Below are 14,020 nucleotides of genomic sequence, written 5' to 3' on the forward strand. Positions count from 1 at the left end.
GACAACAGGCAGGACAGTGGCCCTCCAAGGCCCAGAGCTGGACATGCCTGGAGTACGGAAGAGGGTTAGGGTTTAAATCTAGTTTTAGGATTTAGGGGCCGGAGTTGAAGCTGGCTAAGGGTTAGGATTAGGGGCTAGCATTTTAGGGGATAAAATGTGGGTCAGGGGAGGTTTCAAGGGCTAGGGTTAGGTAAACAGGTGTTTGGGTGAGGTGTGAGATCAGCGTCATGGTTGTGGGTTAAGGTAGAAGTTAAGGCAAGGATGTTTTGCTTTTAGATATTTAACGTTAGAATTGGGCATTTTCGTTTAGGCAGTTCAGGTGTGGAGTAGGGTTTAGGTTCAGACAAGGTGTAGGGCTAGAGTTAGGATTAGATGTTGGAGGGGCTAGGAGTAGGTGAGGCATCTTGGGGTTAGGTTTATCAGGATTAAGGGTTAGGCATTCAGGGTTAAGGTTGGAGAATCTGGGTTTGGGGTTATCGTTAGGATTAAGAGGAGGGTCAGGGTAAGATTCGAGGTTAGGGTTAGGCATGAGACAGTTGGGTGTTTGGGCAGAAAGCCATTTAGGCAGTTGGGGCGGGGTTAGCATTAAGGGTCTGGATAGGGAGGTAGGATTTAAAATTGGGCTAGGGGATTTAAGGTGTTCGGGGTTTCGAGTAGGGATTGATTCAAGGGTTATGGTTTAGGATAGAGGTGAGGGTACAGGGTTAGCATTCAGGATTATGGGTTTAGAGTTAGAAGATTTCAGGATAGGGCAGTGGTGTCCAAACTTGGTCCTCAAGGGCCACTGTCCAGCCTGTTCTCCAGCTCTGCCGGGAGCAACACCCCTTATGAATCAGGTGCGTTGCAGCCAGGAGAGGTGAAAAACAGGCAGGACTGTGGCACTCCAGGCCCGGAGCTGGACATGCCTGAGGTAGGGATGAGGGCTGGGGCTTGCAGTGGCACATTGGGTTAGCATTAGGAGCGAGCATTTTATGGACCAAGGTTTAGGGTTAGTTAAGTTCAGGTGTTAGGAATAGCAGGTTTGTGTTTATAGGTTAAGAGGTGTAGGATAGGGGGTCCGGGGGCGGTTTGAGTACAGGGTTAATTAAATGAATTAGGGTGAAAAGGCAGGGGTGTCCAAACTCAGTCCTCAAGGGACACTTGTCCTGACCATTTTCCAACTTTGCCAGGAGCAACACACCCGATTCAAATAATCAGGATCGTTCTAATGCTGCTTCAGAGATGGCTGATGAGCTGATCATCTGAATCATGTGCGTTGCAGTCAGGAGAGGTGGAAAACGGGTAGGACAGTGGCCCTCCAGGCCCAGGGCTGGACATGCCTGCAGTGTGGATGAGGGTTTAAGTTTAGGATTTAGGGGTTGCTGTTGAGGATTTAGAGGCTTACAGATGAATTGGGTTAAGGTTTACGATATGTCAGGTCAAGGAGAGCATTAGGGGTTAAGATTTAACATTGGGTTAAGGATTATAGAGGTTAAGGTTCGGGGGAGGGGATTCAAGGGTTTTGGTTAGGAGTGAGGGTAAAGGCTAGGGTTAAGGTTTAGTGTGAAAGGCAGGGGTGTCCAAACTCAGTCCTCAAGGGACGCTTGTCCTGACCGTTTTCCAACTTTGCCAGGAGCAACACACCCGATTCAAATAATCAGGATCGTTCTAATGCTGCTTCAGAGATGGCTGATGAGCTGATCATCTGAATCATGTGCATTGCAGCCAGGAGAGGTGGAAAACAGGTAGGACAGTGGCCCTCCAGGCCCAGGGCTGGACATGCCTGCAGTGTGGATGAGGGTTTAAGTTTAAGTTTAGGATTTAGGGGGTTGAGGATTTAGAGGTTTACAGATGAATTGGGTTAAGGTTCACGATATACGTCAGGTCAAGGGGAGCATTAGGGGTTGAGATTTAACATTGGGTTAAGGTTTAGTGTGAAAGGCAGGGGTGTCCAAACTCTGTCCTCAAGGGATGCTTGTCCTGACCGTTTTCCAACTTTGCCAGGAGCAACACACCCGATTCAAATAATCAGGATCATTCTAATGCTGGCTGATGAGCTGATCATCTGAATCATGTGCATTGCAGCCGGGAGAGGTGGAAAACAGGCAGGACTGTGGCCCTCCAGGCCCAGGGCTGGACATGCCTGCAGCGTGGATGAGGGTTAGGGTTTGAGTTTAATTTTAGGATTTAGAGGCTTACAGATGAATTGGGTTAAGGTTCACGATATATGTCAGGTCAAGGGGAGCATTAGGGGTTGAGAGTTAACATTGGGTTAAGGTTCGGGGGAGTTTAGGGGTTGAAGATTGATTTTATTGGAACAGTATACATTCATCAACACAAGAATAAACAGCAGAAATGCACCATACTTCCAAATGCTGGTTTTCAGCTGCAGCACGCATCACATAAAACACGGACAGTGATGCAATCTGAGCCACTTTTCCCGCATACACGTTTGAAGCAGTTCTAGATGAAAGAGGAGATAATCGTGTCATTTCAGTGATCAGAGAAGTTATGCTCAATATGTGCACGTCTGTAACAAGCCAAGTTTGAACGTAAACAAGATGTAGTGTCCATTAACCCAAAAAAAAAGATTGGTTCACTTCTGTACCTTAAATTAGTTTCATCGACAGTCAGCACTGACGTTCCTCTCTCCTCATCCTCGGCTCCACAAGCCATCCATCTGCACCAGCGCAGACCGTCCAACAGCGCCGTCATCTCCACTAACTAGACCAGGCCTGTGAAAAAAGCTCATGACAGGTGCAAAGAACAAGCGCCTGGGTTTGGAATTGGGTGAGGGGATTAGAGATAGGGTTTTTGGATGAGAGGGTTAAGTGTTAGGTAGTTGGGGGATAGGGTTAGGTGTGAGAAAGTCAGCGTTACGAGTTGGCTTAAGCAGGTTTTGGGTTTACTGTTATTTAGGGTCAACACCTCATTCCTACTCTTTACCCTAAACCCCCCCCCCCCAACTCCAACCTATAACACCCCAAACGTGTATTCTTTAGGGTTGCAGAGACCAACTAGCCTAACTTTAAACACTAAACCCAAAACCCGTGTCCTTCTAAAAGCGTCGAAACACCAAACCGTCTCTATGCCAAACCCGAACAGCCCAAATGCGTCATCTCATAACCCTAACACCTGACTATCCTCTTGAACAAAATCCCTCAAACCCTTCCTCTGAACGCCAAATCCTTAATGCCTATACATCTGACCACCTAACCAAAGATGCATGTCTGCCTCAACCTAATTTCTAACCCCAAACCTCGAGTGTTAACCCTTAACATCGTGCCTTCACCTCAACCCATAACACTTTCAACCCTCTATCTTTTAATCCCTAATCCTACCCCTCACCACTTTAACCATATCCCAAATGCTCACTCTAAACTTTAACCTTCATCCTAATTTCCCTTTACCCTGAAACCAGTGGTGTCCAAACTCTGTCGTCAAGGGCCGCTGTCCTGGCTGTTTTGCATCTCTCCCGCCTGCAACACACCTGATTCAGATGATCAGCTCATCAGGCATCTCTGAAGCAGCATTACAACGATCCTGATCATTTGAATCAGGTGTGTTGCTCCCTGGGGGAGCTGGAAAACAGGCAGGACAGCGGCCTTTGAGGACCGAGTTTGGATACCCCTGGGTTTGAGGGTGTAAGGGAAATTAGGATTGAGGTTGAGGTTTAGAGTTAGCATTTGGAATATGGTTAAAGTGGTTAGGGGTTAAAAGATAGGGTTGACAGTGTTAGGGTTTTATGGTTGAGGGCACGATGTTCAGGGTTAGTGCTCGAGGTTTGAAATTAGGGTAAAGCAGATAGGCCTCTTGGGTTAGATGATTAGCTGTATAGGCATTAAAGGTTAGGCCTTCAGAGTAAGGGTTCGAGGGATTTTGTTCAAGAGGATAGGCAGGCGTTAGGGTTAGGCGATGATGCATTTGGGATTACAGAATAGTTCACATCAAATCAAATACAGTTAGGCGGTGAGAGTTGCGCATTTTGGCGCCTGGTAGATGAACAAATACTGCATCTGCAAGACAGAAAGGAGCCAGGACCGTTTGTGTGAATTTACCACACCGTATGTACAAAACGAGGTTTTGGGGCAGTTTCCCGACTCACATCCATCTGGAAGAGCTGCAGACGCCGCTCTCGGATTTCCAAACGAAGCCAAACGCGTCCACTTTGTGTCCGGCGTGCATCTTGTCCATCATACCATCAATCACGATGAACCTGCCCATCTGACCAACGCCAGCGCTGGGGGAGGCGTAAACATCAGGCTTGTCAACTTTGGTTTATTGGTGTCCGTTATGAATGTAAATTAATTTATTATTGGGTTGTACAAACTTCATCATGTAGTTACATCAGCTATATACTTAACAATAGCTAGAGAAATATTTTGAAGCGCGATGCCTGTAGTGTACCACGATGGGCGCAAGGGGCGGATTGAGCGCCTTTGACTTTCTTGGAACTTGAGCATGCCGATGGGAGAGAAGGGCACACCGAAGTCGGGCCAGCTGGTGAAATGGAGCGGCGTGACCACACGCGGCATCTTACCGGCATCGCTGGATTGCTACGAGATGAACGTAACAAAGTGTTAGAGTGGAAATCGTTGCCCAGAACGAGCCATTCGATGCTTCTGATGTGTTGGATGTAGAACTTGCGTATTGTGTAATCCACCGGCACGTCCGAGTCCTCCACTGCCACGCGCATGTTCCCGTAGGTCCAGCGGCCCTGATCCAGCCAGTAACGGTCACACACGTCCTACATGGATCAGAAGCCCCTTTTCCACCCGTTTTGCTACATGACAACCACTCACTTCCTTCCTCTCCTTCAGGTGCGCCAGCATGACAACAGTCGACACCTTCTGCTCCCAAATCATCCTCCAGAGATCAGCTATCGTGTCCTCTTTGGACCTGGCGCAACAAAAATCTTGTTTGTTTTTTGCGAAGTAACTTGAATCGAGTGAACATCAACATACCTTGTGCTGCTGAGAATTTGTTCTTTATGGTGAAACCCTGTTCAAGGAAAACTCGGAAGAAAATCATACAATTATCCATCTTCCACTCACGTCAATGTTGAAGGTGGTGTACGAGTGTTGGGGGGTCTGGCGATTGGGGTTAGGTTTAAGAATAGGGTCAGGGGTTCGGGTTACGGAATTTAGGCTTCGAAGTTAGAGTTCTTCACTGTAAAATGTGAGAGCCCCTTTGGCCCTGCATGGCAAGCAGCGATAGCTGCCCTCTGCTGGTCAAACTTTGTCACTGCAACCTGAGAGGAATACAGGTCGAGGGTGTTCGAAGTTGGCGTGGGGTTCGTGTTTGGAGTAGGATTAGTGGTTTCCGAGTAGGGTGAGGACTGGATGTGACACATCGTTATTTACGTCGAGCTTTCACAACAGCTGCAGCTAAAACAAAGCGCTCTACAGAACAGTGAACATAAATTACAGTCATATAGCACGACACGAAAGACATGGAGCGTCGTGCAATCACAACAACCAAGTCTGCATATGCCTTGTTTAGAGCAGTTATCGATGGAAGAGGAGAAAATTAACATCTCCTTTCACCGATGGATCAGAGACATCATGCTCCAAGTGAGCTTGGCGTCCCACACGTCTGCCGCAAGATAAGTTTGGAAGTATACAAGAAACTGGCATCCTCTCATGGGGGGGGAAAAAAAAAAAAAAAAAAAAAAAAAAATAGAGGTTCGAGGTTAGGTGTTGGGGTTGAGCATGAGGATTGGGGTGTGAGGGTAGGCGTGTCCAGCTCCGGGGCTTGAGGGCCACTTTTCTGCCCGTTTTCCGGCTCCGACGGGTGCAACACACCGGATTCAGATGATCAGCTCATCAGCCAGCATTAAAACGATCCTGATTATTTGAATCAGGCGCGTTGCTCCTGGGAGAGATGAAAAACAGGCAGGACAGCGGTCCTTGAAGACCAAGTTTAGACACCCCTGTTTTTTGGGGCTCGGGGGTTAGAGTTAGGGTTTGATGTTACAATCAAGGTTAGGGTTGGTGAGAGTTAGGATTAGGCGGTTTAGCTTTCTGGGTAAGGTGGTTAGGCGGTTTGACTTAAGCAATTTGGGATTCGGGTGAGAGTGTAGGGTTAGGGTGCTAGGGTTCGAGGATTAGGGTTGGGTTTCGGAGTAGGGTCAGGTAATAGTGTTAGGAACAGAGATTAGAGAAGGTTAGAAATTATGCTATGGGTTAGGATAAGGCCCTGACCCTTATCCTAACTCGTGTTAGGGCTAGGATCAGGGTTTGGAGTTAGGTTAGGGTTCTTCGCTCTAAAATGTGAGAGCCCCCCTTTGGCCGTGCACGGCAAGCAATAGCTGCCCCTGCTGGTCAGAATTAGTCACTGCAACCTTCTGAAAGAATGCAGGTTAAGGGGTTTGGTGTTTCGGTTGGGACTACGATTTGAGAATAGAGTGGGGCGTGAGAAGTGGGGTTAATTTTAGGAGTTATACATTTGTTATTTATTTAGCGCTTCCACAACAGCTGCATCCGAAACAAAGCGCCTTTCAGGCAATTCACATAAAATTACAAAATACGGTAATTTAACAACACATCGACAGTCATGCAATCATAACCACTATACCTGCAGCCACCTTGTTGTTTGAAGCAGGTACCGATGAAAGAAGAAAAGCCAAGTGTTCTTTCACCGATGCATAAGAGACAGGCGCAAAGCGTTCGTGACGTCCCGCACTTCTGCAAGCATAGGTTGGGAGGAAGCAAGAAGCTGTCGCGTCTGACAAAAGAGAGGGAGGTTAGAACACGAATGGGCAATTCTAGTCCTGGAGTGCCACTATCCTGCATGTCACCCATCTCTCCCTGATTCAAATGAACAGGTTCAATATCAGGCTTTCGCAGAGCTTGCTGATGATCTGATCATTTGAATCGGGTATGTTGCTCCAGGGAGAGTTGGGAAAACATGCAGGACAGAAACTGACTTTCACATTTAAACGCATCAAAGCGACAAAATTATTTGACACTCATGAGCCACGCGCTCTCCATCCACATTAACACTCATGTTAGCTCAATGGTGAAAAACAATCAGGGCATGCCCAAATTACACTTGGCCTTACATTTAATTAGCATTACAGTCCAGAACAGAAGAGCCCGTGTGTCACTAAGCAATCCAGTGAAAACGCATTTCAAAGGGAAAAATAAAAAATTACGCAGATGAGAGAAGAGATGCTTACGTTTGACAACATGGCGAATGCGCTGCGATTAGATGACAGCGGCAAACAAACCTTCAAGGAGAGGCCCCGCGATACACTATCATCCAATCCAAAGTTAATGGCGGAGTACGCCAATTTTATGATTTTCTTTTCTTCGCACACATCAAAGCATGCTCCACCACGCGCTTATGCATCCATGTAAAACAAGCAGGGCAAACACAAATTACACTCGGCCTTACGTTTGATTAGCACACCGCCTCACAGCCCAGAACAGAGCCCGCATAGCACAGAAATCAGACTGACGCAGCGAGAACACTTGAAGACAAGACATAAAAAAAAAACAAGCAGACGAGAGATGCTTAGTTTCGAAGTCCCCTGAAAACCGCGGAGAACTCGCCGTGATTAGATGACAAGCCAGTAAACCATTCGGCACGCTCCGCCACGTGCTCGCGCATCCACGTTAGCCGTGAGCTAACTTGCTTGCTAAATGCAAGCAGGGCGCGCCCAAATTACACTCGGCCTTCGTTTGATGAGCATACCGCATCACAGCACAAAACGACAGCTTTGTGACTTTTTTGCGTCGCATCGAGACACGTCAAAGCAAATACTGTAGATATATTTGACATACTCATCGGCCACGCAACCATTCGGCGCGCTCCGCCACGCGCTCATCCAAGTCATCACAAACGTGAGCCCTCACCAAAATGGCCACGGCCGAATGACACGTTAGCTTACCATTAAACGCCAAACCGTATGACAGCCCAGCGCGGAAGAGCCCGCATAACACAGAAGCCCAGACTGGACTCGTAAAAACAAGTTAAAGAAAGAAAGAAACAAGCAGAGGAGTCTTAGTCTTACGTCAATTGAAAGCAGTGTGAACGCAGCTGAGAACTCGGAAGAGCGATTAGATGACAGCACCAACCGGAAACGCTTAAGGAGGGTGGCCGGAACTAGAGTGACCCTCCCTCAGAACTCACGGCTGATTTGTCCAACAACGTTAATGGTGGAGTACGCCAACTGTCTGACGTTTTCTTCCCATTCAAACACATCAAAGCAATACAATACAATTGTTTGACGTGCTCATTCGGTGCGCGCCCCGCTACGTGCTCATCCATCCACGTTAGCTCAAAGGCTAAACACGGCCGAATTACACTCCGGCGTCCGTTTAAACACCACACGCGTCACAGCACAGCCCAGAAATCCAGAGAAGAGATGCTTACGTTTGACTGTCCACCTATGGCAAATAGGTGGACAGGTATCAATAGACGACAGCGCCAACCGGAATACGTTATTTAAGGAGTGGGGCCGGCACAATAGCGACCCCTGGCGTCCCGGATGCTTTGAAAAACTTTCATCCAATACAAAGTCAATGGCGGAGTACGCCTTGTTTTATGTTGAGAGGGAAGAAATTTCATCCGTGCTGTATGTGACACATACGTACAGCACATTTGACAATAAAGTTGTATTCTATTTAATTACGTTTGAAATACCTTGAAATCCGGGCAGAACAGGCAGAGAGAGCTGACTTGTGGCCAACCGGGCGTTAAAGGGGTGGGGCAGCAACCACAGGAGTCCCGGGTGCTTTGATACTCTTTCACCCAATGCAAAGTTAATGGTGGAGCACGCCAATCTTCTGAACGCATTCAAACACATTAAAGCAACAAAATTATTCGACACCCATTAGCCAGAGCCATTCGATGCGCTCAGCCACGTGCTCACCCATCCACGTTAGGCTGTAGGTCAGGGGTCTAAGCCTGGAGGGCTTCTGTCCTGCCTGTTTTCAGGCTCTCCAAGCTGCAACACACCTGATTTTGACGAGCCATCTCTGAAGCAGCATTGGAATGATCCTGATTTGAATCAGGCGTGTTGCTCCTGGGAGAGCTGGAGAACACGGCAGGACAGTGGCCCTCAAGGCCCGAAGTTGGACACCCCCTGCTTTAGTTCAATGGCCCGAAATAAAAAAACAACCAGGGCGCGCTCAAATTACTCTCGGCCTTCCGTTTCATAAAAACACCGCACAACGGAAGAAAGCACACAAATGCAGAGAACCGGTGAAAATGGATCAAAGACAATCACCTGAAAAAAAAAGAGGACAAAAGAAACTTGCAGAGCATGGGCGGGAGAGATGAGACGGCCTCAAAGCAACAAAATCCATTCTTTTACAGAATCACTCAATACTGGACGACCAGAGCCGCGCAGAGGCGCGGGAATCCGTCCATTCGATCGTTTCGTTGCCCTGTTATCAATGCCGAAGTAGAGGACACTCATTTGCTTTCAGACTCTTCACATGGAAACAGCACACCCCGCAACAAAGAATCCATTATTTTACGCTGTAAATCAATACTGAAGGACGATTCTTGTTTTTGAGTCGTTCAATTTACAAGAGACGGCGTTCACAAAACACGGAAATTGCAATGGCGCGGAATGTCCACCAAAGAGCCACGTTCCGGCCTTTTGACCCGCTCCTTTGATTTTTACTTATTCGCCAAACGAGTTGATACATGGAAGAATGACGAAACAAACACCCAAATTGTTTGGAGACCGGGTGCGGTCCAGTCGCGGCAGAAGTGAGGTCACGCGGCCTCGTGGACGCGGTTATCCGTGCCCTGCGACGGGTCGCTGACCCGTCCGTCGTTTGTCTACGTGTGCCCTAACATTGGCTGGTCACCAGCCCGTTGTCTCCACGAGCCCCGTAATTTGATCGACAGCGCGATGTCCGCCGGGATCGTCAGATGAGCTCCAGAGAACGGGTGGACGGGCGGCAAGTCCAAACAAATGAGCGGCGCTCGTCAACTTTTTAATGCCAAACTTTCTTCATCCGTGTGAAAAGCGACACAAGCGTACTGCTGCCAGAGCAGGGAAAAAAAAGTGACATCACAGAACGTGATCGGAATGTATGAAACATCACATCGTAACGTGTCAAGTTTCTCGTTTGAATGCGACAAGTTTCACTTGCACATGTGGCCCGGCAAAATTGAACAATTCCTTCCGCTTGTTGCTCACTGGCAGAGTCTCTGGCCTGTTTTCTATTCAAATCTATCTATATATATATATGTACAGTATATGTGTGTGTGTGTGTGTGTGTATACCTGTTAACTTTGATTTTGAAGATGCAATCTGCCGGTCACCTGACCCAGAAGTCAATCTTAGCATGTTAACACATGACATTTATCATGTGTTCATTTTGTGTGTGTGTGTCGTTTGGCCGCAACATGTTAGCATCAAAATGCAAACAGAGACAAGAGAAAATCAAGTGGATGAAACACACCAACTCATAAAAGGAAGCTCAGTCAATCTCGATGTTTGTCACGTGCGCGTTAGCCAGGTGGAACATCGAAGAGCAAAAGGCAGGCTTTTCCTCAGGTGCCGTTGAGGCCGGCGCGCCGCAGGCCAGCGGCGGCGCGGCGGTCGCTCAGCGTGCGCCGAACGACGTCCTCCCACTGGTCGTCGGAGATCTCTCGCGCCCACGCCGGCACGCCCGGCGACGGCAGAGCCACCGCCGCCATGGTCCTCTTCACCAGCTCCACGTGGGCTGCGGGAGAAGAACAGAAGACACGTCGGCGGGTCGGGCCTCCGCCGCCAATCCAAATGCCGTCGGAACCATTGCGGAGTCGGGTTTGAGCGAACGATTGCGTTCGTCGTCGGCCCCGAGACTCGAGCAAGGAAGAAAAATGCAACGATCGAATCCGCCGACGTGATCGCCTCGGTACAAGCCGACGAAGCGCCGTTCCGATCGCGGGCCCGGTCGGGACGACGGGTCTTTGGGTGGAGGAACCATCCGGATTCACGAGCCACTTCAGCCGATTTTGAAATCACTAAAAATCGCCATCTCCGTGCAGTGACTCCAGAGTGCTGAATGAGCGCATTCGTTCATTCACACGGCCCCAAATCATCACAAGGAGATTTGGGGGAACTCGATTTTTTTTGTTGCTGCGGCTTTTACTGCCCGGGTGAGAGCGCAGAGACTCCTCCTTCCTCGCGATGATAAAAAAGGCGGACTGACCGGCATCCATGGGGATGGAGGCGCGGCTCCTCTCGGCGGCCGCGCCGTCGGGGTCGTCGTCTTCGTCGCTGTCAGAGGACGGGGCCTCGGGGAGGTGTAAACCCATCACCTGCGCCACAAAAACATGCCATGACACCAAGACTCGCAAGTCAAAGTCGGCTCTGGGCCGGCTCCGACCTCCATCCTACGCTGGAGATTCCCGTCCCCCGCGGCGTCGTCCCCGTCCTGACTCAGGGGCTGGTACGAGTAGCCCGCCCCCCCGTCCTCATCTGCGGGGACCTCTTGGGCCGGTCCCTCGCCCTCCTGATCCTCCTCGCCGCCGCTCCACGCCGCCGCTCCGACTGCGTCTCCATCATGCGGGCTCTTGTCGTCATCCTCGCAAGGTGGGAAAACTCGCTCTGGTCCCATGGCGGGAGGGCCACCGCTGGGGGGAGGCAGCTGCTTTGAGATTTGCTCAAATGACCTTGAATCGTGTCATTATTATTCATCGCCTCGGTTCATCATTCACGTGAATTCACTGATCATGTTCACGACGCGTGGCCGGCGGTCTACTGGGGGGGACACCGCGTCGGTGAGGCCTCCGCATCTGGCGCCGAACTCTCAAATCTCTTCGCAACGTCTGTGGAGTTCATCGGGGGTCTGTTGCTTGCCGTCGAGAATTGTGGGTAACACGTCTTCCCCCCACCCCCCTTCTTGTCGACCATGGTTCGAAGTGAACTTGGCGAAACGTGCATTTGTACGGTCGCAACGACCTATGTTCCGAGTATTTGCGCGTCTACTCGCACGGGCACGAAAGGAAAGTTGGGAAGCCGAAAGGAGAATCCGAAGAGAGCCTCGGAGTCCAAACGAGTGCATTTTAGCTTGCTTGTTTGCCTGGCGCCGCCGAAGCTAAGTGCTAACCAGCGCCTGGACTCCGCGATGTTCATGCCGCGCGACGTAGCCCAGGTGACGCCGACACGACTGCAAAATGGAACTTTGCTCGACTCACCTGTCGTGTTTGCCAAATGTTCCGTCGGTGGGCGAGGAGCTGCCAAGACGCGTTACGAGCGCGGACCGTTTTGACGTAGACGTCCGCCACTACGTCATCGCAACGCGCCCGTACCGCCTTCGCCCGAGTATGGCGTCACAAAGCTCAACGGCGACGAATTTCTGCAATGAGGAAAAAAATCTCTCAACCGTTTGCCAAAGTAATATTCATTCAAACAAAACAGTGTTTGTCGACGTCGAACAACATCTGGAGTGCACGTGAATTACCCGTGTCCACCACATTTTTCATGGTCTTGTTGGTCGACGAGACTTGATTTCGGGCCATCAACCGCGGAAATAGGCAAAGCTCGGGAAGACTTCCATCCGCACACCCGGCCTTTTAAATAGGGCCTGTAAACAGAGACGGGAATTCAAAGCAGTGGGTTTTAAATTTGTGTTAGGATTTCAAAGTAGAGTTTGAAGATAGGGTTAGGGCAGTGTTGTGCCTGGACGAGTTCAATGAACTAAAGTTGAAGAAGTCGTTGCATAAAGTGAACGTCCTGTATTTTATTTTATTTTTTGCTTGGTGAACGATTTCACAGGAACGGCGCTTCATTGTTGTTCAAGAGTGCAAGGTTTTCTCTTGTTAGGCGACAAAAATAAAACCCCGCAATGACGCTGGAATTATTTGGTTACCAAGAGTCGAAACGCACTACAACGTCATCAAATTGAGACGCGTTCTTGTCGTCCGCACTACCGATTTAGACCAACTTCCAATTCCGACACTCCATCCTACGGTCCTTGGTTAAGTGCACACGTCGTAGAAACGGAGGCAGTGGACGAGAGCGCTTCGGAGTCCTTTTTCTTGTGTGCTTTTTTTTTTGTTAGTTTATTTTGCCATTCTTTTTTTCTTGTTTGTGATGTTTAATTTTCACGTGTTTCGTAATGAGTTCTTGTTTGCAATTTGTGCGCGTGTGCGTGCGTGTTGATTTGCCCCGAAGGGCTGCCGTATCAAACTGACCAAACAGAGCAAAGGTTAAATAAAGAACGCGTGGACACACGCAGACAACTGACCCGCGAGCAGCCTATACGGTGTGAGTGAGCGAGCGCGTGCGTCGGGACAGAGAATAAATAGTTCAACTTTGCCTCCTTTGAGCCATTTTGCAGCTTCCCGCTCGTGTACGGCGACCCACCATGAAGCCGTCCCTGTTCCTGCTGCTGCTACTGCTGCTGCTGCCCGTCTGTTCAGGTTTCTTTTGCGCTTCTCAGACTCGGACGTGTTATCGCGTGTCCCGTTCAAAGAGTTCCACCGCTTGTGTGCGTCCCGGCAGCGGAATTTCGCATCGACTGTTTCAGCTTGGACCCGCTGAATATGCAGCCGCCCGTCCTGACGTGTCAGGGTGAAGTACAGCAGGCGTGCTACACCAGAGGTTCGAAGTCATCGCACACCGGCGACAAAGTAAGGCGCATCAGACGTTTGACTTTTTGCTTCTTTTCGTGCTTTGCTGCGCAGACAACGGCGAGAAGGGCTGCGTCACGTTGGACAAGTGCTCTCGTCCCGGATGGACGTGTTGCCACGACCGCCTGTGCAACGCGTGAGCCCGTCGGCCAATAAACGAGCGCGGCGGGCCGCCCGCTCGTCTCACTTCTTGATCGACACGTAAGAGCTTCTTTCGCTCGTCGACGTCGTTCAAAAACGCGTGGAGGCAAAAGCATTGCAATGAAATAACACAGGAATCGAGCATTCAATCAAATAAAGCGTCACGCTCCTATTATTCTGTGTTAGAGGAGTGACACGAATCAACCTGCTCAACTGGAGTGTGTTCTCCCGCCTCCCCTGGTTCGGGCTGAAAGGAACGGCCCCAGCCCCTCCTTTTTGAAGCGAACCGTTGAACGGGCTATTTGAACACTGG

General features: G+C 49.6%; 2 protein-coding genes and 2 long non-coding RNA genes across 4 annotated transcripts in view; 1 reads left to right on the forward strand and 3 right to left on the reverse strand.

The window, feature by feature from the left end:
* Nucleotides 1-3,118, reverse strand: part of LOC147198712 (uncharacterized) — a 5,310-nt gene extending 2,192 nt beyond the window's left edge. The window contains exon 1 of the long non-coding RNA XR_015101951.1: nt 2,346-3,118. This is a non-coding gene — a long non-coding RNA (uncharacterized LOC147198712). The remainder of the gene's footprint in view (nt 1-2,345) is intronic.
* Nucleotides 3,119-3,890: 772 nt separating this feature from the next.
* On the reverse strand, nt 3,891-8,411 carry LOC147198713 (uncharacterized). Its single transcript, XR_015102063.1, has 3 exons — nt 8,359-8,411; nt 4,085-6,705; nt 3,891-3,995 (listed from the first exon to the last, which is right to left on the reverse strand). It is a non-coding gene; the product is annotated as an uncharacterized LOC147198713 (long non-coding RNA).
* Nucleotides 8,412-9,922: 1,511 nt separating this feature from the next.
* mea1 (male-enhanced antigen 1) lies at nt 9,923-12,541 on the reverse strand. The gene is made up of 5 exons (XM_086122138.1): nt 12,396-12,541; nt 12,130-12,290; nt 11,319-11,565; nt 11,142-11,250; nt 9,923-10,670 (listed from the first exon to the last, which is right to left on the reverse strand). Exons 3-5 carry the CDS (start codon nt 11,547-11,549, stop codon nt 10,498-10,500), a joined length of 513 nt encoding a protein of 170 aa, XP_085978264.1. The 5' UTR covers nt 11,550-11,565; nt 12,130-12,290; nt 12,396-12,541; the 3' UTR covers nt 9,923-10,497.
* Nucleotides 12,542-12,928: 387 nt separating this feature from the next.
* Nucleotides 12,929-13,907, forward strand: LOC147198715 (uncharacterized). The gene is made up of 3 exons (XM_086122139.1): nt 12,929-13,356; nt 13,439-13,537; nt 13,621-13,907. Exons 1-3 carry the CDS (start codon nt 13,302-13,304, stop codon nt 13,704-13,706), a joined length of 240 nt encoding a protein of 79 aa, XP_085978265.1. The 5' UTR covers nt 12,929-13,301; the 3' UTR covers nt 13,707-13,907.
* The last annotated feature ends 113 nt before the right edge of the window (nt 13,908-14,020 follow it).

Source organism: Hippocampus guttulatus, chromosome 10, assembly GCF_054856545.1.
Source record: "Hippocampus guttulatus isolate MCC_2025c chromosome 10, RoL_Hgut_1.0, whole genome shotgun sequence".
Classification (NCBI taxonomy): domain Eukaryota; kingdom Metazoa; phylum Chordata; class Actinopteri; order Syngnathiformes; family Syngnathidae; genus Hippocampus; species Hippocampus guttulatus.

Excerpts from the sequence above, each read along its gene's own strand:
- mea1 (XM_086122138.1), bottom strand. The coding sequence starts at position 11,549 with ATGGGACCAGAGCGAGTTTTCCCACCTTGCGAGGATGACGACAAGAGC. Across the intron at positions 11,251-11,318 it reads ATCTCCAGCGTAGGATGGAG|GTGATGGGTTTACACCTCCC; the intron begins GTCGGAGCCGGC and ends TTTGTGGCGCAG. Across the intron at positions 10,671-11,141 it reads CTCCATCCCCATGGATGCCG|CCCACGTGGAGCTGGTGAAG; the intron begins GTCAGTCCGCCT and ends CTTCTCCCGCAG.
- LOC147198715 (XM_086122139.1), top strand. The coding sequence starts at position 13,302 with ATGAAGCCGTCCCTGTTCCTGCTGCTGCTACTGCTGCTGCTGCCCGTC. Across the intron at positions 13,357-13,438 it reads GCTGCTGCCCGTCTGTTCAG|CGGAATTTCGCATCGACTGT; the intron begins GTTTCTTTTGCG and ends GCGTCCCGGCAG. Across the intron at positions 13,538-13,620 it reads GCAGGCGTGCTACACCAGAG|ACAACGGCGAGAAGGGCTGC; the intron begins GTTCGAAGTCAT and ends TTTGCTGCGCAG.